The sequence below is a fragment of the Amyelois transitella genome, chromosome 5 (genome assembly GCF_032362555.1).
Source record: "Amyelois transitella isolate CPQ chromosome 5, ilAmyTran1.1, whole genome shotgun sequence".
Classification (NCBI taxonomy): domain Eukaryota; kingdom Metazoa; phylum Arthropoda; class Insecta; order Lepidoptera; family Pyralidae; genus Amyelois; species Amyelois transitella.
Window position 1 is genome coordinate 6,650,345 of NC_083508.1, and position 24,583 is coordinate 6,674,927.

General features: G+C 37.4%; 3 protein-coding genes across 5 annotated transcripts; 2 read left to right on the top strand and 1 right to left on the bottom strand.

The window, feature by feature from the left end:
* The first annotated feature begins 177 nt into the window (after positions 1 to 177).
* On the top strand, positions 178 to 5,528 carry LOC106131905 (lys-63-specific deubiquitinase BRCC36-like). 3 transcript variants are annotated; one of them, XM_013331178.2, is made up of 6 exons: positions 178 to 446; positions 1,563 to 1,773; positions 2,474 to 2,571; positions 2,847 to 2,954; positions 4,803 to 4,952; positions 5,261 to 5,528. In XM_013331178.2, the coding sequence occupies exons 1-6, from the start codon at positions 345 to 347 to the stop codon at positions 5,375 to 5,377; spliced, it is 786 nt and encodes a 261-aa protein (XP_013186632.1). In that variant the 5' UTR covers positions 178 to 344; the 3' UTR covers positions 5,378 to 5,528. The 3 variants fall into 3 exon arrangements, with proteins under 3 accessions (XP_013186632.1, XP_013186633.1, XP_060810918.1); XM_013331179.2 differs by having other exon boundaries at positions 1,563 to 1,725; XM_060954935.1 differs by lacking the exon at positions 178 to 446 and adding an exon at positions 507 to 944.
* Positions 5,529 to 5,603: 75 nt separating this feature from the next.
* On the bottom strand, positions 5,604 to 9,264 carry LOC106131904 (uncharacterized). Its single transcript, XM_013331177.2, has 6 exons — positions 8,970 to 9,264; positions 7,976 to 8,210; positions 7,331 to 7,490; positions 6,989 to 7,096; positions 6,142 to 6,297; positions 5,604 to 5,881 (listed from the first exon to the last, which is right to left on the bottom strand). Exons 1-6 carry the CDS (start codon positions 9,143 to 9,145, stop codon positions 5,673 to 5,675), a joined length of 1,044 nt encoding a protein of 347 aa, XP_013186631.2. The 5' UTR covers positions 9,146 to 9,264; the 3' UTR covers positions 5,604 to 5,672.
* A 1,049-nt stretch (positions 9,265 to 10,313) lies between these two features.
* Positions 10,314 to 24,048, top strand: LOC106131863 (actin-binding protein IPP). The gene is made up of 10 exons (XM_060954936.1): positions 10,314 to 10,706; positions 11,150 to 11,294; positions 12,005 to 12,143; positions 12,261 to 12,426; positions 14,240 to 14,419; positions 18,501 to 18,661; positions 20,394 to 20,529; positions 20,913 to 21,123; positions 21,489 to 21,709; positions 23,652 to 24,048. Exons 1-10 carry the CDS (start codon positions 10,548 to 10,550, stop codon positions 23,886 to 23,888), a joined length of 1,755 nt encoding a protein of 584 aa, XP_060810919.1. The 5' UTR covers positions 10,314 to 10,547; the 3' UTR covers positions 23,889 to 24,048.
* Positions 24,049 to 24,583: the final 535 nt, after the last annotated feature.

Here is a 24,583-nt window from a genome sequence, read left to right on the forward strand (position 1 = left end):
GTAATGTTTTAAATCTGTGCTTTAGTGCTAGTTATTTCAATTTTAAGCAATATAGCGATTTTTTGTACCGATTTATAGATTTCTCGTTGTGATGAGTTGGCAACACTGAACACGTTTTGCTGGATTGCTGCTGATTGTCTGTGTCTGATTGTTAATAAATAATATTTATTTGTGAGTTTGTTTTTTTTTGGTTGTGAAGTTTTGAATTGTCGGTGTGTTTGTGAAATCATATTTCAATTTATGTAACTAAGTTGTGATATCGATGATACGAACATATTTATCTATCACATACTTTTATCTATCATCCACCTGCATCTGGCAGCACAAAACTTGCACTTAAAATAATGTTGGAAAAAGTTGTACTTTCTACAGATGTAGCTTTAGTGTGTGTTCAACATGCATTATCAACAGAAAAAGAAGAAATTATGGGATTGCTTATTGGAGAGGTGGGGTACCTATATAAAATATGAACTATTTAAATTATTATAAATTGGCTTTTCCCTTTCAACTTCGCGATTTCGCATTTCTTAAATTAGATGGGATGTTAGCAACATTGCTGAGAGGTGGCCCTATGACCCCCTATTACATTATTTGTTATTCAGCAAGCGAAAAAAAGACTGAGAAATAACTAGATTGCCCGCTATAACACTAGTCTGATAAGTGAACGCATGCTCAGTCGCAGGCAATCTGTCGACGTAGGCGGTTGTATGGCACCTGTACTTTCGAAACCCCAAAAATGGTCGAAGCACCCTTATTACTTGCTGAAATGAGTTCCTCTAATAATTATAGTGTTGGAACCATCTGACTTATGAAATTACCTCAGAGGAGCTGATGACCTTGGTTTTATCTTAAATTAATTCACTATTTAAAAGCAAGAACAAAGAAAAATGTTAACCCTGCAATTTCATTTCTTAATTTATAGGACTTGTGGTTCTCCTCAGCACGTAAGAAGAAGATCACTCAATCTCTTTCCCATGGACGTCATAAGAGGAGACGAAGGGATAGGATAATAAACTTGGGATTCTTTTAGGCCATGGGCTAGCAACCTGTCAATATTTGAATCTCAATTCTATCATTAAGCCTTTCAGTACAGAATACTATTTGTTTTAAAACTAAGATAGTCTTTATTTTGAATAGACTAATAGCAACATAATGACTTAAAAAAAATACAGACTATCATTAAATTATTTTCAAATATTGGCTATTTTTGCTTGTCATGCGCAGGGTGCAGCTCCTCAGAAGCCTCAAAATTTACACTGTAGTTTTTTTTTTACTTTCCAGCCCCTCTGTGTGAGGATAAGACTTTTTTCTGTTATCCTATGATGTTATCTTTCTCCCAATATCATGGTTGAGGCAAAGGCTAACATCTTTGCCAAATCTTTTTACTATTCTGATATCTGTTCTGTCTGTCTGGTCCTTAATACCAAGCTGAAAAATTTTTACTTTATAAATTATGTCCCAGTTGCACCCTCTGCCACTATCTCAAGAATGATGACCAAGTACCTATAAGTATAACAAAAACTTACTTACTTCAGAATACCTATAATGATTTCATGTTGCAGGTTCACAATAATGGCAGCCTTGTATCTATTGTGTCCTCTGTTATTTTACGACGCTTGGATAAAAAGCCTGACCGTGTTGAGATTTCAGAGGAACAGCTAGTTCAAGCAACTTTGAGAGCTGAGGAGTTGGCGGCTGAAGTAGATCGCCCATTAAGAGTTGTGGGTTGGTATCATTCTCACCCACACATAACAGTTTGGCCTTCCCATGTTGGTAAGCAAAATATACGTCCCAGTAACATTTATCAATAGATAAGATAGTATCTTATGATAACTAGTTTTTTCCCGCGCGAATTTAGCGCGACCTACAAACATCGATGAATTTAGTACCACCTACAAAAAGCAACAAATTTTGCACCACCTACAAAAGAATACAGGTTTTTCGCAAATACTAGTTTTTACTGTGACGAAAGGTACCCTATGTCCTCCTCCAGACTCTTAATTATATATACCAACTCAAATTTTCAAGAAGATTGGTATTGCATAACGCTTGAAGAGGTAACAATCAAATAAACTTACTTTCGCGTTTATAATTTTATTTTGGGTTTGGTAAAGGTGTCGTATGTTTTCAAAAAGGCTCCCCTGGTGGTACATAGGTGTGTTGGTCCCAACACTAATGTTTGATGTGGCAAAAAGTAGTCACTGCCTACCTCTCCATGAGAGAGGTATGTGGATGTATGTATATATGAACTAGAGGCCGCCCGCGACTTCGTCCGCATGGAAACCCTATCAATCCCGCGGGAACTCTGGGATAAAAAGTAGCCTATGTGTTATTCTGGGTCTTCAGCTACCTACATACCAAATTTCATGGTAATCGGTTCAGTAGTTTTTGCGTGAAAGAGTAACAAACATCCATACAAACTTTCGCCTTTATAATAGTAGTAGGATGTATAACAAGCAGTATTTATTTTCAGATCTTGCTACACAATCAATGTATCAAAGAATGGATTCAAGTTTTGTGGGCATAATATTTGCAGTGTTCTTAACAGAACAAACAACAAAGGCTCCATCGGTATGTCGAAGTTCTTTTTGTTTGATGATATATATAAAAACATTATCGTCCTAACACTCTGTCGTCAGTTTCCGGTTGCAACTTCACTTCTCTGGAAAGAGATATTACTTTTTTTCAAGAAGAAAGGGTACAAAAAAAAATTTATACCAATCACATTTGAACCGAGAATTATGTTATGCCCAACTAAAGCAAATAAAGACACTGCCAATGACTGATTGTAAATTTAAATGCCAAAAACGATTATGACTGCATGAAAACATGTTTTATTTTTTCAGGTACAAATAACATGTTTTCAGTCTATTAATGGTTCAAATCAAACAAGGCGAGAAATTGACATGGAAATTACAAACAGTAGTGATTCGTTATTGATTAATAATTTTCAGGTATGTAAAAATTGAAATTAAAAGCCCTTATAGTTCTATAGCACAATGGTCCGGTGAAATAAGACCAAAATATGAGAATTAAATTCCACATGATAAACACAATTCCCCATCGTTTCGGTTCAAAGGGAAAAAATGTTCAAAGTCAAAGCTCAAAAATTGATTACCTATGTATTTTTCTTCAAAATGGTAAGTTTTGTCGAAAATTTACTTAAGACCGAATTGCACATCATAATTATAGTACTCTAGTAGTAGTTATCTACAAGGAATGTACCAACATATTTTTAACTTAAACGAACCGTGATGTACACCATTAATTTTTAATTACTACACAAAAAAAGTAAACATGAAAACGTATTCATGAGATCAAAAGTAAACATAAAAACGTCACAAAATAATCCCGAGACAAGTAAGTATGTAATTGGGGAATACGCGCCACTAGATAATACGAGTAGTATCATTATACTATTGACGCAGACATTAGATCCGTGGTCACCGAGCATCATTGTAACATGATTCGAAACGTCAGAGATAAAATGGAGATACGTTACGAACGCGTTTAATACTTGTAGTACCTTGGTGACTGAGCGGTGCTCGATGGACGTCAGAAAAACCATAAAAAGTAGTAAAAAAATAAAAAAAGAATTACCAAAATAACTCAGAACAACCATAAACACAGTCAAAAGTAGAAGAAAGAAATAAACAAATAAAAATCATCAAAAAATTAACTAAAAACAAAAGCGCTCGCCGAAATTACCATCCCTAGCGACCATCTTATATGGGAAAATAATTTTGAATGATAATAAGATAACGGCCTCTGTGGCGCAGCGGTAGTACGCTTGTATGCAACACTTGAGGTCCCGGGTTCGAATCCCGGTCAGAGCATGATGAGAAAAGAACTTTTTCTGATTGTCCTGGCTCTTGGATGTTTATCTATATACCTACATAAGTATTTATTATAAAATATATTATCGTTGAGTTAGTATCTCGTAACACAAGTCTCGAACTTACTTCGAGGCTAACTCAATCTGTGTAATTTGCCCCGCAAAATAAAAAAAATAAAAAATACGGGAATAGCGAATTTCCCCAAAATGGGATCGATTTTTTACCCCCTTATTTATATCTTCTCATTTCTAATTTCAACGAAATCTTTAAAGCCGTTTTTCTAATGGTGAAATAACTCTTAATCTAGAGTGTGGAAATTGCTCATTTAATGTATGTGTGATTATTGATGAATAGTATAATACAACGCGAAAGTTTAAAATCAGTAATACTTATTTAGTTTAATTCTCCCATTTATCTACGTTATGTCACATGTTTTTATTTATTGATAAAATACCGCTAAACTCGCGTCGATCGTCAGATCAAATGCAATGCCCGACCCGCGCCGCCGATTTTTCTCCTAGTTCCACTTTCTACGGAAGCGCTGGTGATATAACTTTGTGGTATTTGCGGCCTCTTCCGCGAATATCAGCCCTTGGTCTCTATTATTTATGTGTATATTCAATGTATGTTCCGCCTTTAAACCCAGTCACAACTTAACCTTTCTGGAGAGGAGCCCGGGGTGCGCCTTTTGGCCAAGAGCCTGGATTGGTTAAATCATGTTTTTAAAAAGCGATTCTTGTCTTACTGCAACCTTTGCAGGGGAACCTATCAAGGTATAACCTGCACTGGATAAATGTATTTATTTGCTTTATAAATTCAATGTCTATTAATATTTTAATATAATGAACCATTTTTACAAGTTTCGTTTTGTAGTTACCTAATTAATTTTATAATGTGATTTAAATTCAATAATCACTGAGATAACCACTGCCATAGAAAGGTTTTAAACTATGTTTCACATTTCAGATTCTCACTCAATTACCTGCTATACTAAAAGAAGAAGAAGATGAAGCATACAACAATGAAGTAGGACAAAGTGACGAACAAGATGATATTATCAATAAACAACACAATGCGGCTGTGCGAACAATTGCAATAGGCCACATAGTAGAAAAGGTAAGATAAGTTCAATAAAAAAATATATTTTATAAGCTGATTGGCAAAATAATTTGGCCAGAAATGTTCTAGTTAAATTTTACAACGGCTAATCGGGCAGTTGATTAGCGCTATTATTGTACAGCAAAAGAATAGCTGCACCAATTGAACATGCAAAATGATTTTTCATTCTTTAAAAGTGCAACCGTGCAACTGAACGTCAATTTTAACTTCTTGGCTGTGACTTGTAAAAGCGCAGAGAAACTCAAACTAGTGAATTAATATGCATTGTTTCCATGTCATATGGAGTTACTTCACTTCCTTTTCAGATGTCCCGCCCGATGTTGGAAGGTCTGGTAGCAAGAAATGCACTAAATAATGTGCGTGTTAAAGCATTGAAAAAACATCACCAAGAACTAATGTCTCGTTTGGAAAATTCTATGTAAATGAAACCTAGTGCTATTTCTGCTCGCGTGTCTAAACTTTGAAACGACGTTAGATTTCCCTCTCTTCACCACCATGCCAAAGCTCTGATTTATGAGCTATATCATAGTATATGTACTTTCAAAGAAATATATATGAATATTTTGATGACAATTGTTTTTTTCTCTGTTTGGGAAAGCCCGTAACCAAAACAATTTCAGAAATTCATATAACCCTTAAAGAAGCATATACATTACTATGTTATTTTAATTAATCACCAATATCTACATTTTATGTTTCATGATAATACATTATTATTCACAGAAGATCGTTTTGGTCTATCATTTCAAAGCCATCTGACGAATCTATGCTTGACACTCGTTTCCGTTTACTATCTTCTGGTTTAGTATATACCATGTTGGTGACAGCTTCTGTTAGATTCCATAGGGCATTATAAGCACTTCCGCTCCAAGTATCTTTTGGGTTAACAATTTCTAAAGTTGATTGCAATGGCCCCGTTTTTTGTTCTAAAAGTAAAAAAATATAATTTTTTTTGTTATGTTTTCACAGAAAAACTACAAAATAAATCGATCAAAGGAGTTACAAAAGCTAGAAATAACCACGCTAGCGAGGAAGCAAAAACTAATAACAAATAAATTGATGAAGTTTAAACAGAAAAAAGTTCCTTCAGAAGTAATATCTTTATCTTTTAGGAATTTTCCACAGGACTACTGGAGCCTAGTACCGGGCAAAGGTCTTGGACTAAAATATAAAGTGTTGGGTTTACCTATTGGGGTATACTCGTCTTCACTAGAATCTGATGTTTCCATATCTTTGTCGAGAGATTGCATTTTATCCACAGACAAATTAGTCACAAGAGAGCTGCTATTGTCTGAGCTGTCACTTGCTTCGTCTATTGCTAAATCATGGGGCTTCCAGTAATCTGAAAAAAAAACATTTTTTTACAATTAGCGAGTAATTTCTTGAGGCCGGCCCTAAGAAGGCCACAATACCCACATAAAATATATTATTTGACGGCCTCTGTGGCGCAGCGGTAATACGCTTGTCTGTGACATCGGAGGTCCCGGGTTCGAATCCCGGCCAGGGCATGATGAGAAAAGAACTTTTTCTGATTGGCCTGGGTCTTGGATGTTTATCTATATTAAGTTTTTATAAGTATTTATTATAAAATATAGTATCGTTGAGTTAGTATCTCGTAACACAAGTCTCAAAGAACTTACTTCGAGGCTAACTCAATCATTGTAATTTGTCCCGTATATATTTATTTATTTATTTATTATACCCATGCCAGGGGTCGTTAAGCCCCCGCAGTATGGCACTATCGCTGTTTCACTTTTTATTATGACAAAAAACTATCGTATTCCTGTTTCAGGGAATGCGATAGTTTTTTTGCGCGATAAAAACGGCGTCGCGCGTGCCATACTGTTTTGCTTCGTGACAGCTTAACTTGTCCTTTAAGTCGAATAGACAATGAATTGGAATTGAAATTCAGATGGTTATTCTTATGGATACGAATTTAGATTATAAACCATTCATTTGATTCGCTATTACAAGTTGCGCTACCAGACCAGCATGGAAGTTAAAGTATTTTTCCATTTTTACTATTTTCATACCTAAACTTTGACGCTCATCAACTGGATTAGGTTCAGGGTCTAAGGACAACAAATTGACATCAAGCTCTGTAACTTCTGGAATTAGGCCTTCATATTCAACATCGGATTCTGAAACAGTGATTTATCGTCGATAATTTTTAGCCAACAAAATATTGCTAGTTTTGCGAAACAAATAGGTAAGTTCTTTAAAAAATTTAAATTAATATATATGAACATTAAACATGAGTATATACATTTCTCTCAATCTCATTCACTCTTATCAAGACTGTCCATTCTGACTTCCCTGAAAGGGATATAAATGTATGTAGATATATTTTAATGCTGACTATGAACTGTACCAACCTGCATTTGCTTGTATTTTTTGAAGTAATTTTGAAAGTGGTGGTGCTAGTTTGTAGAATAAGCAAATAGCCATGCAGATTAAATGAATCAATAAATATCCATTAATGTGTTTTCCAACAATGAACAACAATCCCAAACAAATGTTGACCATTAAAAATGCCTGAAATATATTAATACATACATGAACAATCAAATATGAGTACAATACTCCTTCATCCTTCTGGTGATGGCTTGAGATGGTGTTATCCTCACCGCTCTGGACAAAGAGCTGGACTTGAGTCAAAAACCTGACTACCAGGATCACAGTCAAAAAGGAATCACAAAGCAACTTTTGTCTGACTTCTGCAACCTTGAATGGCAACCTAACCCGTATTGGGTCATGCCTACACATCTAGTTGCCTTAATATACCTCCCTTATCATTAGCAATCAAATTAATGGACTTTACTCAGAAAAGAGCCATGGCAACTTTATCATTTTTCATTATTACCCTGCAACCCTCATTACGTACCCTCACGCTATTTTATTTGGACATTCAAAACAAATAAAGAAGTAAATGCCATTAATTTCATAACGCTAGACCCAGCACATTGGGCTATAAATTGATATCAGTCAGTCAGTCAATCAGTGTTCCATTTTATAATTACCTTGGTATGATTTTTTTCTCTGAGATAAAGATATTCAGACCACTTCTTGGCTGCCCAGTCATTGAAATGTTTTATAACTGTGATGAGTTTTGTGGCATCATGATTTGCCAGTCTTTTCAAACATGCAGTTCTATGTTTATATTTCAACCAAATTTCCAAGGCATCAATACTTAATAATGTAATTGATGCATAAAAGAAAAATTCTAAAAAGGTGATTTCCTGATGTGCGCTAACGCTAAAAAAGAAAAAATATATTTTAATATTCTTATAAAAAATATATATATTCTTGGAAATAATATATTTTTATATTCGAACATATTGATTAACTATATTGAAACCTTCACACTAATCTCTATAGCTTATTGGTAAGTAGATACAACACCTTACAAATAACCTCACCACTGGAGTCACCCAAAAAAAGCCCTTTAGAGGCAATTTGTTTTTAGATTATTACCAGTATTCTCCAAAAACAAACAAAGAATAAGAAAAAATGCTCAATAATTTGGCTAAAGAAGAAAAAGAGATAGACCTAACAAAAGGTGGGTGAATGAAATCAAAGAGAGACAGTAAAGGCACGTAAGAGAGATTGAAGGAAGCCTTTGTCAAAGGACAAACAGGCACACGATTATAACTCATGATTTGTGTAGATTTCGTAAAATGTAAGTTGGAATAAAGGCTATATTTATTTTTATTCAGTGCTTTGTAGCACATGTGCTTTAAACATTTTATAATATTGTGGTGCTATTCAAATGAATAAACTACCTAACCAATAATTTTTAATAACTTGTATTGGATATGAAGTCATAAAAATTCAAATTAAAAACCTAAACTAAATATTTTATACAGGTTGATTCCATCATTAAGCCTTACAGCTGAACATGTCTCATGGTAAACCGTCACCCGGCAGACAAGGTATAAAGGCAAAGTATGAACGTATGCATATTTATATATTAAGGTATATAGTATAATTAACAGGCAATAAGATTTTACTTACATTATGAAAGTATTTACAAGTATCAAAAAAGACAAAGAAAGCCACTTATTTTTCCACAGTAAAATATCTTCAAGTAATCCAATGTAAATACTTAAAATATACGATTTTTGAAAATTTCTGGTCTCCTCTAATCCTGTAGAACTCCATTTCAATTTATTGCGCAAAGTGGCCAACATCGATAGAAAATTATTCCACAGTAAACAAACATGCAAAACGCATTACAATTTGCAAATAACGAATGCGAATTTTACGCGAAAACAAGAAAATAAATTACCTACTTTGACAGTTTATTGACATTGGTTCTAAACTATTTTTTTATGCTAAAATAAGGCACAGACAGATTACCCCCGGGTCTGAGTAAAATATTTTCGAAATAATCCCAATGTAAAAACAACAAAGCTAACAAAATTGGTTTGGCAAAAAAAATATTTGATGGTTTAAGAATGATGCATAGCGATACACACACGATTATGATGCATAGCGATCAGTCATGAACATCAATTTTCTATTTAACTTTGACGAGGGTTTTAATTTAACCGTATTGGTATTGCACTTGCAAGTATACGAGGCGCGTGGCGCGCTTCCGTGTAATATACTTTGAAGTACATTACAAGTATTTCGAGCTGAGACTGATTGGTGTGAGTATTTTTATGATACAGCAAAATTAAATTACATGTGTTTTACTTAATATTACAAAAACACATGTAATTTTGCTGTTTATTTTTTGTCCACCTATATTAATCACACAAAAATTCAAAATTTTTATTCATTATTATAGCATACTATCGCTTAATAATTGTCAAAACGTATGGTTTAACAACATTGGTTGACGACAAATAAATTACTTAAAAACTAAGTTTACTGCCGCTTCCAAAGCGTCAGTGCAGAAGAAGCGGTAACAAACTGCACTGCAGCATTTTCTTCAACTTCACAATATTAATTAAACTTAGAATATAATGTGGACAAGAGTATACATTGTTCAGATTTATATATTTATGAGATTTAATATTGAAAAATATATAGTACTGAATTTTGATTTAAGTTCAAATCAAACTACAATTAATTACGAGGTTCCTGTGCCAAGCTCAAGTCAGATGTTTTTATCATTAAGGTAATCATCAGTCCTATAATAAGCCTTCTCACACTCACAATTAGCAGTGCACGTACGAGGCGTATTATATATTATTAACTGTGTTCGTTTGTTTCCGAGTAAAATACTTTGAGGAGGGTTACATTAGGTGAACGTACTTGTACATAAAAACTAGGACTCAAATTTAAACCGCGTAAATACGCAACAACCCTATATTATCTAGCTCTGTCTGTAGTTCTATGCTGGCTGTATTGTTTAGCGTATAGTGAACGTATCTATATCTCTTGTCATTGTATTGTTTTTGTGTAGGTTTGGTTGTGCATGAAACTGAAAAGAGCTGCTGTGCTATAACACTGCAGTGAACATTAATATTATTACTATCCTTCTGCCACTGATTGAACAGTTACCGCAAAGAGGATAATAAAATCAAACACTAGGCGTCGCCGTCTCATTCTAATGCAAATGATTTTATTTTAATTTATCTTACAATGTCTAGTAATATGTTTGACAAAAGTTCTAATAAAGAAGGGGCACGACCATACAAGTGCCGTGATTATGCCACAAAAATATCTTATAATTTACAACATTTTAAGAGGGATGGCAGATTTTGTGACATCGATTTAATATCGGGTGAAACCAGAATTAAGGTGAATTTCACTATTCATAACTTGTCATCAAATGGGCGCATTTCACTATTGATAACTTGTCATCATTTAATTAATTTAGCGCTAACGCAAATGCCTTGCTTAGGACCTGTACAATACTGTACATATATATAAAGCTAAATCTTGTTGATTTGATCATATTAATTGTTTCATATGTATTGAAAATTGTAGTAGGTATAAATAGAGTTAAGTGAAGAGTTCCTAATAAATATTTATTATCAATACATTCAATCAATCAATTTTAGTTTTTATGACATTATTAAGTGGTTCCTATGCTTTTATGAAATAAAAATATTACATATATCTTAATTAAATTACTTATTCTTTATTTACCCAAAATCAATTCCTAGTTTATCTAATCCCTCTAAATAGTTTGTAGGCTTACAGATATTTAAAATAATCATTTAAATATTATTATGCTTCAGGCTCATCGTGTAGTTCTAGCTGCAAGTTGTGCCTATTTTGATGCTATGTTCAGTGCAGGCCTAGAAGAAACTCAAAAAGGGCATGTTGCCCTCCCAAGTGTCCCTCCAGATATCTTAACTATGATTATAGACTTTATTTATACAGGTAAATTTTAATAACAACTCATTAACCTCTGATATGCCGGATTGTAGATCTACGCTCAAAAAAAAGTTACAGTAGTATGCCGGAGCGTAGATATACGCTTCTACGATATCTTTAAAAAAAGTTAACCGAAAAATTAACTTTTTGTGAGTGTCATAGAATCTAAATCAGTTTGCATTGCGGCGAATGAGTGTCATCAGAGAAATCATATATTTTCATTGTTCGTAGCAATATTTATATTGTTATTAAGAAAATAAAACAAAAAATAAAGAGATTGATATTATAAATAGTTTTTATTCGCCAATTCTCTTGGACGAAAAAGAATCGCCTATATAAAATAAGTAACTCTTTATTCGGTGACGTAAACTATAACAAAATAATGCTGAAGTAACTATATGTTTCTACAAACATAAAATGACTATATAAGTTTTATTTTTATTTCGAAAATGATGATTAGAAAAATTACGCGTCCGCGGCATTTCACGCGGCAGTTAGCGCGATACTAACGCGGCGCGGCTCGGCATTTCAGAGGTTCAAAATTACTTAATTACTGATTTTCTTGCCCTTTGCTTGCCACAAACTTCTTTTGACAGACCAATAGTAGATTCAAAGATGTGTTCCAGACATACATAAAAAAATATCTCATGTTGATTTATAGACTTACCAATCAACCTACCATTTGTTGCAGTAATTAATACAAAATTTTATTTCAGGTGAAGTAATGATTGACAAAACTAGTGTACAACACTTATTGATTGCTGCAGACATGCTTCAGTTGAGAGAACTGGTTACTGGCTGTGGAGAGTTTTTGAGAAAAGAATTACATCCAACAAATGCATTAGGAATATTTAGGTATAGTTGACTGTTTTTAATATTAAAAGTAACTGTGAAATTAGATTTAAGGCTATTATGTCTTGGCCATTAGGAGAAAGTTTTTCTAGTCATATAACAAATGCTTATTAAATCCAGATTTGCTGATGCTCACAATTGTACTGAATTGGCAGAAGAAGCCTTAGCTCATGCACAAGCCAATTGGAATATAGTGGCAAATGGAGATGAATTGTTGGAACTTCCCCTTCCTCAGTTGATAACACTGTTGTCATCTGAACAGTTAAAAGTTGATGGTGAAGCTCAAGTAAGTATTATTCGAATTAAGCACAGCTGTACCCCTAAATAGGCTATTTGACATGTTTTTAAAAACCAGTTTATATTATTAAGTAGAAGTTAAGTAAAATGTACTAATACATTGTAAAAAACTCTTGTAAACACTCTTGTAAGTGTTCCTAAGAACGTTCTTATCGACATCGAAGTGCACCAAAGTGGTTGCAACTTTCTTGGAGGCATCCTAAAGATATACGTACACACACATATATATATGTAACAGTTAAAACTAGTTTTTAGATAGGACGCGTTTTCCCTAGTTAGAACTAGTTTTTACTAAATGCCTTTGTTAAAACTAGAATTAACTAATGCTCAAAATTAAATATCAGTTTAAACTAGTTCTTACTAGACAACACGCGTTTTTCCAAAGAGAGCTAGTTAAAACTGTTCTTCCTTTTTATATATTTAAGATTGTGATGAGGATCTACTTGTTATTACTAGTCAAACTATCGCGGCACTTTGAGTTACAAAGGCAACGATTTTTCGTGCAGAGATACCTTTTTGACATACATCCTTTCTTGCATACGCAGCGCATAAATCCTTGGCCTGTTCCTATAGCTGCTTCCTTAGCAACAGTTCTCAAAGGTAAATTTGTATTCGGAACATCTACTTCAAGCAAAAATTTTTCTTTGCACTTGTTGAATTCTGGCCTGAAAATCAAATTAAAATAGTCATCTTTTATCTAATCGCGATATAATTATATGTTAAAACAATTAAGTAATACATAGTTACATACCTGCTATATAATTTTAACTGGAACAGTTTTAACTGGCTCTCTTTGGAAAAACGCGTGTTGCCTAGTAAGAACTAGTTTTAACTGATATTTAATTTTGAGCATTAGTTAATTCTAGTTTTAACAAAGGCATTTAGTAAAAACTAGTTCTAACTAGGGAAAACGCGTTCTATCTAAAAACTAGTTTTAACTGTAACATATATATATAGACGTAAAATAATTTTGCAAGCACCAATTCTGAAACCAGCACAGTTTCAGGATTGGTGGCGCAGTCTGTAACAGAATCGAATGAACGAAAAACAGGTGTAAGCTGAGGTGCGTTTGAGGGGCGGAAAGTGTTTCATTCATCAACGCGTGCCGTCTGCTCCCACGCAGCGGCACGCGATGTAGGAAAGTAAAGGCATTTGTCCGATAACTGCTACGTAAGACGATAAAAGGGTGTGCGCGGGCAATGGAGGCAGGGAACTGCTGCGTGGGAGCAGACGGCACGCGTTGATGAATGAAACACTTTCCGCCCCTCAAACGCACCTCAGCTTACATTCATTCGATTCTGTTACAGACTGTGCCACCAATCCTGAAACTGTGCTGGTTTCAGGATTGGTGTTTGCAAAATTCTTTTACATAGTGAAATTAATTTATATACAGAGGTACCTATAAATTGAAACAGGAAAAACAATTAAAGATGTTCTATGATGTTGAAAGTATATGTACTGAAAGAACCTCAATATACACATACGTACATATAATCACGTCTTTATCACTTAGACTTAGCGGGGTAGACAGAGCCAACAGCTTAAAAAGACAATAGGCCACGTTCAGCTGTTTGGCTTATTGATAGAGTTGAGAGCCTATTCCTTAGTCTTCTTTAATGACATCCGTGGGAAAGAGTTGGAGTGGTCCAATCCTTTTTTTTATTGGTGCCGGGAACCACACGGCAATAAACTTAATATAAAAATAAAGGTTTAAGTATAACTTTAGATATGTAAGAACCATGATTAGCTCAGTTATATTTGGAATATGATCATATTCATATAAATGCATTACCGGATTCCAGGTGTTGTATCCAGCTTTAAGATGGCTTGAGCACGACCCTTCATGCCGTCGCCGCCACTGTTTCGAAGTTTTGAGTCAAGTTAGATTGCCGCTTATATCGCCGCAAATCTTAGATGAAGCTATTAAGAATGTACAAGATCCTTCGATTGCTGTGGCTTTAAAGACGGTCAGGGTTGACATGGTAAGCATATTTTAAAAAGAACTGATCCGTTTAACAGTTTATGGTTTGATGATGAGATTGAGATTTAAGAGAGGATTACTTAGCGAAAAATATATGCGACATGGACGCAACATGCTACTCTGTGTTCCCTCGCTGAATAGTGAGACTAAAACCATGGGAAAAAAGCCACAAGCTCTCAAATCACTTGTTGCATCAGGGCATTATTTTAGCTGCGAAAGTAGTTGTCGTTTTGAATTTTCCCAGTTTGCTTCGCAGTTCTAGTAGATCTGTCATAAATATCAGAAATAAGATGCAATATGAAAACATGTTAAAATCATCAGTTCTAATTGCGGAGATACACTCACAAGTAGGTAATACTTAATAAATATTACTACATTTACGTATATTTTATGATGTCTTTATCCTTTATATCCCATTTTAATGTGAACGAAGATAATGAGGTATTACTACAATATGTCCGCGGTTCCGCCCGCGTAAAACGAGAAACCAAATAGGAAATCTACGTGTCACATATCAACCTAGTGGTTTGGGCTGGGCGTTGATGTACTAATGTGCCGTGTGGTTCCCGGCACCATTACAAAAGAATAGGACCACTCCATCTCTTTCCCACGGATGTCGTAAGAGCCGACTAAGGGATAGACTTGGGATTCCTCTTTAATGTAAATCCCTGCCAATCTAAGGTCTGCCGCGCCGATGGATGCATGGCTAGGGGCGAGCCTAGTCTCGAGCGTGCCACTTCCGCCATGGGGTTGGGCGACCCCCAGGTAATGGCTAGCCTTACCCTGGCATGCGGGGCTCTGCTGGGGCGGACAAAATTTTTCCCTAGCGTCTCGTGGGAATCGCATGGATGCAAATTTTTTTTTTTTTTTTGAAAGAGCACCTAGATGGCGGCGATGGTGTCCGCACCCCATCACGTCTCGTTCCCGGCGGGAGCGGTATGCGGTCTGCTGAAAGCACGCTTTGCGACGATGAATGTAAGAGGAGGAATGAAGGATAAGATTGAGGAAGTATGCCAGATGATGGATGAAAGACGTTTGGATGTGTTGTGCGTGAATGAAACGAAGCGGAAAGGATGCGACGCGACGCAGCACGGCCCTTACACGGCGTATTGGTCTGGAATTTCCAGTACCAGCCGAGGCTGTCAAGGGGTCGGTCTAATTCTTTCTGCACGAATGGCTGAGTGCGTGAATGAGTATGAGTGTGTCAGCCCTCGTCTTCTATGGATTAGGCTGAAAGTTGGAATCACTCGGATCTTCGTTCTAGGTGTTTATGCACCTTGGGATGTGGGTTCGAGGGGTACAACATCAGCAAAAAGCGAAAACGAGGAGTTCTGGAATAGTGTAAGAGAAGTATTGAAAGTTACCAAGCCAAATGAGAAGATTATTATGTTAGGTGATTTTAATGGATGGGTGGGTGTAAAGCGTGATGGATATGAAAAGGTGCTTGGTGCGTTTGGTGACGAAAAGGTGAATGATAATGGAAGAAGTGTATTAGAAATTTGTCTAGAGTGGGATCTTTTTGTGTCGAACTCAATGTTTCAACATAAAGAGATCCACACCTACACAAGAGTGGAAGGTATTTTAAAAAGTATGATAGACTTTGTGATTGTAGATGAAAGATTGAAGAACAAAGTGCTGGATACCCGTGCATATCGCGGTGCTGGCATTGACTCGGACCATTTACTGGTGATATCCCGGATAAGGGGTATCTTCAATCGCTGGCGGCACAGGGTAAGGGAGCAAACCAGCGCTTTGGAAAGAGTAAAAGTAGAAAATTTGCAAGATATGGATGTAGGTAAGAAGTATATTAATAGACTGAAGGATGAATTTGAAGATTTAGAGGAAATGAGCGATATTGAAGATGGATGGAAGGAATTTAAAGAAAGAATTGTGAAAGTAGCTGTTGAAGTGTGTGGTGTAAGTAGAAGAAGGAAAGGAAAAAATCACAAAAATGCGTGGATGAGTAAAGATGTGCAAGAACTTGTGCGATTAAAGAAGAAAGCATGGCTGGATTTGTTAGCAGCAAAAGCTAACTTAAGAATGCAAGAGGTTATAGATGAAGATGTGAATGAAGCACGTAAGGAATATAAGAAAATGAAAGATTTGGTTAAGAAAGCTGTGATTAGAAAGAAAGAAGAGCATAAAGAGGATTTTGATAAAAGGCTATCAGAAGACTTTCAGTCAAATCTGAAAGTATTCTGGAAATCCGTAAGGTCAGCCCGAGGAAATACTATAACCAGAGAGCTGACTAGGATCAGATGCCAGGATGGTAGCGTTGTGAAAGGAGAAGAATGTGTACTAAAGATATGGAAGGACTATTTTGAAAGTTTATTTGAAAAAAAGGAAGGAAATAAGAAAGATTTCTGCTATAGCGAAGAAAAAGAGAATGAGATGGAAGGCGAAATTGAAATGTTCGAAATTGTGGAAGCACTTAAGAGTATGAAAGCGGGAAAGGCTGCTGGGTGTGATAGAGTGTCGGTCGAGATGCTTAAAGCAGGAAAAGGCGTAGTAGCTAGTCAGTTGTACTGCCTTTTCAATTTGTGTTGGAGAAGCGGCCGAGTACCAAAAGATTGGTGTAAGGCTGTTATCGTGCCACTTTACAAAGGAAAAGGGTCACAGCTGGACTGCAAAAATTATCGTGGTATAAGCCTGCTTAGCGTCGTCGGCAAATTGTATGCTAAGGTATTGATTAATAGAGTCAGGAATGAAACTGATGACAAAATATGGGATGCTCAAGCGGGATTTCGAAAGGGAATGGGATGTACTGATCAGGTCTTTTCCTTGCGGTGCATAGCCGAAAAGTTTTTGGCCAAGAGTCAAAAAGTCTATTGCACATTCGTAGATCTGGAAAAGGCCTATGACAGAGTTGAGAGGAATGAATTGTGGTCAGCACTTTCTATGCATGGGGTGAGCAGTCTCTTAATACGAGCACTGAAATCCTTATATGAGGATTCGAGTGCTTGTGTCAGGATAAACGGAGCGCACACTGAGTGGTTTAAGATTGAGAAAGGCGTTAGGCAAGGATGTGTTGCGTCACCGTGGCTGTTCAACCTATTTATGGATAGCTGTCTGACAGATTTGAAAGAGTCTAAAAGTGGATTAAGGATGAATGAGTTACTCGTCAAATGTCTGCTCTATGCCGACGATCAGGTTATACTGGCGTCATCAGCGGAGGAGTTACAGGAGATGGTAAACTGTATGCATGAAGCTTTAAAAGAGAAAGGAATGAAAGTGAACGTAAGTAAAACTAAAACACTGGTTTTTGAAATGGAGAAAGAAATGACAGCATGTAATATTTTGATTGGAGGAGAAAAAGTGGAGCAAGTGAAAGAGTTTGTATATCTAGGATCAAAGTTTACATCAGATGGCAAGTATGATAGTGATATTGAAAGGAGAGTGAACGCGGGGAACATGGTGAATGGAGCTTTGCATGCCTTTATGAGCAGTCAGAAACTATCCAAAAAGGCTCGACTGGCTGTGCACAGGGGCGTGTTGGTCCCGACATTAATGTATGGGAGTGAAAGTTGGGTATGGCAAAAGAAGCATGAAAGCAGAATAAATGCAGTGGAAATGAGAGCGTTAAGGAGTATGATGGGTGTGAAATTGAGTGACAGGATAAGGAACAGCGTGATAAGGGAATGTTGTGATGTGAAAGAAGATGTAGTTACAGGAATAGAAAAGGGTATGTTAAGATGGTTCGGTCATGTGGAGAGGATGAATGAAAGCAGGTTGACTAAGCAGATATACAAGGAGAGTGTGGAGGGAAAGGTCGGAGTGGGAAGACCTAGACGAACGTATCTTGATCAAATTAAGGACGTCCTGGTAAAGGGTCAGGTCAAAAGTACCCGAAACCGCCGAGCTTGTATGAAGAGAGTTATGAATGTGGACGAAGCGAAAGAAGTATGCAGAGATCGTGGCAAGTGGAAAGAGGTAGTCTCTGCCTACCCCTCCGGGAAAGAGGCGTGATTTTATGTATGTATGTATGTATGTTGATGTACTAGTAGCTAGTACAGTCAGTGTCCTCTTTTATAAATTAAGATATTATGGCGAAAGGTAAAAAGATTGATGGTGGATGATTATAGAAAACGGGTCGCGGCGCGCTGGTGCCGCTGGGGGCCGAACCCCGCGCCCGCGCGCGCCGCCTGCTGCTGCTGGCGGGCGGCTCCTGCCACGACAGCGCGCGCCCGCCGCTCAACACTGACAACATACTCTCCTCCGTGCTCAAGTTCGATTTGTACAAGAGGTAATACTAGTCTCGGACATCCACACTATTAATAAAGAGACTTTCACAATTAAACTCAAAAACTACTAAACCGACTTCAAAGATTAGTCAAAAGTGCTATGTATAAGCATTTTGTTTTGAAATAAATCAGATTTCAGACAGATTAGTCAAAATTTATAAAGAAACATACATACATTCATATAGTCACGTCTTTATCCCTTGCGGGGTAGACAGAGCCAACAGTCTTGAAAAACTGATAGGATACATTCAGCTGTTTAGCTTAATGATATAATTGAGATTCAAATAGTGACAAGTTGCTAGCCCATCGCCAAAAAAAATCGGTTATCTGTAAAGTAGGTTTACTGACAATAGTTAAACGTGACAACGTCTTAAGAAAATACTGATGGAATGGTAGCATCGCTATTTATTTTAATGATGAAAGCACATATAATTAATATCGAAAGAATCATTACCTTTATCGCTGCAATTATCGTTGCTATAAACAATTGGCACCACATTCACTTTTCACTGCACTTGATACTCGACCAAAACATGCTGTCCACGCAGACGCATCGCTCACTCAAGTAGGAGAGAGACGGATGTCGAACGCTGCCGAACGCGAAGGCCGATTGTGCCTCTTTGTCGCTCGTTCCGCGCTCTCACTTGCACTTCAAGCCTTACATGTGCAGCCGGCTGAATCGAATTATAAGACGTTGTCATGTCAAAAAAGAATCCCAAGTTTATAAGCCTATCCCTTGGTCGCCTTTTACGACATCCATGGGAAGAGATGGAGTGGTACTATTCTTTTTTGTATTAGTGCCGGGAGCCACACGGCACTATAAGGCGGCCAAAAAGGGCTACCGAAATCCTTTTATGGCCTGCGCTGGCCACATGGTTGATTTTGATGATGCATACAATGTATTACAAAAATATAGGTTTTAATAGATCTATAGAAAGTCCGCAACACACTGTATCTAACTTCTTTAATTATGTTACTATAAGGTATTTTATATGTAAAAAATTATAGATAAAATGTGTATTTTGAGCATTATTACTACTTAAGGGTAATAAAACGTACATACATACATACATAAATGACGCCTCTTTCCCAGAGGTAGGCAGAGACCACATCTTTCCACTTGCCACGATTCCTGCATACTTCATTGGCTTCATCCAAATTCATAACTCTCCTCATGCAAGCTCGGTTTCGTGTACCGTGATCTGACCTATTGTTTGAACGTCTCCGATTTGTATAATTGCTTAGTCAATTTGCTTTCATTCATCCTCTCGACGTGACCAAACCCATTCCCTTTGCTATTCCTGAGTATAAGACAACAAACAAACTGAGGAACTAAAAAGGACAGGAAGGAAATAGGGTCTCTTTCATCCTCCCGAAAAAAGAAATGTTCCCGCAGGATTGTCTATGAACGACAATATCCCGAGCTTTGCCATGTTTGTTTTTTACATTTTCCAAAATTCCCACGGAGTCGGAATAACGGGTATTCGTGCGTACGAATACGCATGAGCAAAAGTTATTCAAAGCACGCCTTAAGCCTTTAGGAGTACTGAGAAGGACATAACCTTTAATCCTGAAATAATACTGTTTAGTATATTTTTATAACTATTACGATATATACAATATATTTATAAAACTATTACGATATGTTGGGATAGTCCTGCGTTCAAACATAAATAAGTACGTACATAATAAGTGCGTACTTTTGAGATTCATTGAATTGTTTTTGCTTTTCAGAGAATGGGAAGAAATAGCACCAATGGGTATTGCCAGAATTCAGCCTGGTGTGGCTACGTTGGGGGGCCGTGTTTACGCCGTTGGGGGGGAACAAGGCAGCCAGATCCTCGCAAATGGAGAAGTGTATGACCCTCAGGTTATTATAATTTGTATAAAAAATATAAATTAATCCTAAAAACTTATACAATGTAACATAACATGATTAATGAAATGTTTCCATGTGGTGGAAAGAAAATTATGTACGCTGTAAAAATTGAGAGTTGATGCAATATCAGATTTTAGTAAAAAAATTGATTTTTATATGACAAGTCCGTTCAATGAGTTAGGTAATGCCTGGATTAGTTTTACACGAAACTTTTAAAGTGACTTATTATATATAACAAACGCCGTTTGCTCCATCCAAAGTGGTGATAAGTCTGGCTCCCATCCTAATAAGCAAGCATCTAATTATTGCAATACAGATAAAAATCGAATAACTAGTTAGGCCCTCGACTCATTATATTCATATATTTCTTCCAGACTAATAAATGGTCGAATATAGCACCTATGAAAGAAGCGCGTTGCGAATTTGGACTCACTGGCTGGAATGGCAATTTGTATGCCTTCGGGGGTTGGGTGGGCTCCGACATGGGAGCGTCGGTGGAAGTGTACGACCCCGTCACCGACGAGTGGACTTTGACAGGGCGCATGCCGGAACCAAGATTTGGGATGGGTGTTGTACAGTTTGAAGGTATTTTTTACATTACATACACATACATAATAAAATCACACCTTTGTCGGCGTTTTCGGGTTCTCTTGACCTGACCCTTTGCCAGGACGTTCGTCTAGGCCTTCCCATTCCGACCTTTCCCTTCACATTCCGTGTATATGAGGTATTTTTTCTTGTTATTTTACATGCATATAACGACAGGCGATGCAATTACGACTTTATCCCTCACGGGGTAGACAAAGCCAACAGTTTTGAAACGACTGACAGGCCATGTTCAGCTATAATAGTATTTTCCCCTATATCTAGAATATATATATATATATACATAAGAAAAAGGTGACAGGAATTCGAGTCCAATGTTGAACAATGTACAAGTAACGTTTCAGGTCTCATCTACGTAGTGGGGGGCTGCACGCACACGTGGCGGCACACGCGCGACCTGCTGTGCTACCACCCCGCGTCGCGCAAGTGGCAGGCGCTGGCGGCCATGCGCCACCCGCGCAGCCAGGCCGCGGCCGTGGTGCTCGGCGACGCGCTGTACGTCATAGGCGGCAACGCGCCGCGCCGCACCGTGCTCGCTTCCGTCGAGAGATATAGCTTTGATGATGTGAGTCATGTCCTCACCTCGGGGACCCGTCGCCACGATCCAGGCCAGGATCGAGTAAGCCACGTCTCCCGAAGCGACTTCCGTCTGACGACTATAACCTTTACAGGGAAACTTAACTTATTAATGTTTCTTCACTGTCACACTCTCTTAAATGTATGTGTAATTATTTTATGATGGTTACCCTTCGATCAACTATAAACAACTAGATAAACAGTTCCGAGCAAAATAAAACAAAATATCGTCCTCACCTCAATACGTTATTATTATTACGCATATTACTTCGACTATTTGACAAAGTCCTATGTCCAAAAACAAGTGTATTGAAAATTGAACCTTAAATGTTTTATAATAAGGCACGCAATCCTTAAAAAACGTAGTTTGGTGTGACATGGTATTAACTCAATGTTTCATTTAGAACAAAGAGGTTAGTGGAGAGGCTTTGTTATTTTAAAAATTTTACCTTCACACACTTTAACATTGTGATACGAAATGCGTTGCAATAAAAATTGTCTATTGGATATTAGAAGGAGTTTGTTTGGGTGTATGAGTGTTTGAATGTCTGATTATGTGTCGATTTGGATGTAAGTATGTAGTTTATTTTTTACTTTAAAGGTAGTTCTTTTGTTTTTTGTCGACTTCTGTGGCCTAATGATCATATTTTTTAGATGTTTGTTTGTAAGTATGTGAGGATGTTTGTTACTCAATCACGCAAATTCTACTGAACAGATTTCGATGAGATTTGGTTTACAGGATAATTACTACCCTGTCTGTCGTATGGATGTCTGATGGAAGAAAGTGTTGAGAACATACGACGGCTCCTTTTTGTGGCTTAAAAAACTCTTCACCTCGGTCTCTGCTATAATAGAAATCCATTCATTCCTCATTATGGCGTTCTGCGGAAAACTGAAATACACGTAAATTGTATGTTATTTTGTAAGGTTTTACTTGCGACTTCGTTGGCATGTGATTAGAATTTACTAGATAGTCGTGTAATTGATGTATAATCACCCCCTTAATTTTACTAAATCGTTTTAACAAGTACCATTTTCAGATAACATTACATATTTCCATTCACCTCATTAAATAATTAATCAACCGAACTAAATCACAAACATAAAAAATAAAACAAAGCGACTCCACAACTTTATGTTCCTAGGCGAGCATCATGAAGCGCGGCGACAAAACTATATTTGTTTCGTTTACTCTTTAATATTTGTTGACCGCAAGAAAGAGATAGGCGCGGATAGTGCTAAATGCCGAGTACCGTTAAGTTTTAAATATTTAATAAAATGATTTGATAGAAAACCTACAGCTAACTTATACTATTAAGTGCGATTACTTTAAAACTGAATTGTACTTAAATGAAATAGGAAACGTCATCCTTTTGAGCGCAATTCTTGGACAATTTTTACACTTTTTAATAGAGCACTTCGTCATTGTGCGACGTTGTCACTCGTGGACGGACGAAACGAGACTAGCCGAGAACTTTACTCACTTCAGCGTTGAGTAGAGTTTTGCCGAGGACACTTTTTTAGCGGGATTGTGAGTCTAGTTGTTTATAGTACGTCAATGTGGTTACCAATGTTTCAAAACCATAGTAGTGAAGTTAATTAAGAGATAGTTGGGTTTGGATCTGTGTATCATAGATAGACTGTTAGTTTAAAATTGTTGACACGACTTTTGCTTGAATGTGCAGGTTTCATGGTCATGATTTTTTTCCCTGACCGTAAGAAATTACATTAGTTAGTAGTCAAACCAATGCACGTAACTCGGAAAAGAGTTGGCCGAAGTAGGATTTGACCCAGCTCCATAACCGTTCGAGCACCAATGCTCTATACCTCTGTTTACAAGGTTTTATATTTAATATATCTAAATATCAAAGATGTCGCAGAACGATCAAGCTAGATTTTGTCTTATCAACTTTGAAAACAAAATATTTCAGGATACGTGGAAAGAAGTAGAAAGTTTGAACGAAGCGCGAGCGGCGTGCGCGGCGGGCGCGGCCGAAGGGCTGCTGGTGGTGGCGGGCGGCGACAGCGAGAGCGGCGGCGAGCGAGCCTTCTACCGCGCGCGCACCTCGCTCGCCAGCGTCGAGACCTACGACCCGCGCGAGCGCGTGTGGCGCCCCGCGCCGCCGCTGCCGCACTCCCGCAGCGAGGCCGGCGCCGCGCTGCTCTGACCGCGCTCTACACCCCGCCCGCGCCGCTCTCCCGCAGCGAGGCCGGCGCCGCGCTGCTCTGACCGCGCTCTACAGCCCGCCCGCGCCGCTCTCCCGCAGCGAGGCCGGCGCCGCGCTGCTCTGACCGCGCTCTACACCCCGCCCGCGCCGCTCTCCCGCAGCGAGGCCGGCGCCGCGCTGCTCTGACCGCGCTCTACACCCCGCCCGCGCCGCTCTCCCGCAGCGAGGCCGGCGCCGCGCTGCTCTGACCGCGCTCTACACCCCGCCCGCGCCGCTCTTATTATAATATTTAAATTATTCCCAGGAAATAACTCTGTATTTGTCTTAATAGGAAATGAGGTAACTTTATGTCTGTAAACACTATCCATGTCAAAAGAAAATTATAGTTGTGTTGTCTTCAATGAATCTTATTAGGAGGGATTTAAATGTACATGAAACAATTTAGACTTCCAACAAGCATGTTTGTATGAAAACTTGAGCATACTTAATTTTCCTAATTTTATTTTTGCACATTACATAATATATATTCAAATTTAAGAGAAAAGAGTACACGTAAGTAAGAATAGAATTTATTTAGTATTAAATATTAAGAAGGTACAAAAATCAACTGTTACTTTAAAAGAAACTGTGCAATATCCAATTTAAATATATGCCGCATATAACAACCAGTATTTAAGATTAATCAAGAAAAACAT

Bases quoted from the DNA above. Each gene is read 5' to 3' on its own strand.
- LOC106131904 (XM_013331177.2), bottom strand. From the start codon at position 9,145: ATGTTGGCCACTTTGCGCAATAAATTGAAATGGAGTTCTACAGGATTA. The intron at 8,211-8,969 runs GTAAGTAAAATC...TTTCTTTTTTAG, and splicing joins CTTGTAAATACTTTCATAAT to CGTTAGCGCACATCAGGAAA. The intron at 7,491-7,975 runs GTAATTATAAAA...AATATATTTCAG, and splicing joins GAGAAAAAAATCATACCAAG to GCATTTTTAATGGTCAACAT.
- LOC106131905 (XM_013331178.2), top strand. From the start codon at position 345: ATGTTGGAAAAAGTTGTACTTTCTACAGATGTAGCTTTAGTGTGTGTT. The intron at 2,572-2,846 runs GTATGTCGAAGT...TTATTTTTTCAG, and splicing joins AAACAACAAAGGCTCCATCG to GTACAAATAACATGTTTTCA. The intron at 2,955-4,802 runs GTATGTAAAAAT...TTCACATTTCAG, and splicing joins TATTGATTAATAATTTTCAG to ATTCTCACTCAATTACCTGC.
- LOC106131863 (XM_060954936.1), top strand. From the start codon at position 10,548: ATGTCTAGTAATATGTTTGACAAAAGTTCTAATAAAGAAGGGGCACGA. The intron at 14,420-18,500 runs GTAAGCATATTT...GGATGATTATAG, and splicing joins AGACGGTCAGGGTTGACATG to AAAACGGGTCGCGGCGCGCT. The intron at 21,124-21,488 runs GTATTTTTTACA...GTAACGTTTCAG, and splicing joins GGGTGTTGTACAGTTTGAAG to GTCTCATCTACGTAGTGGGG.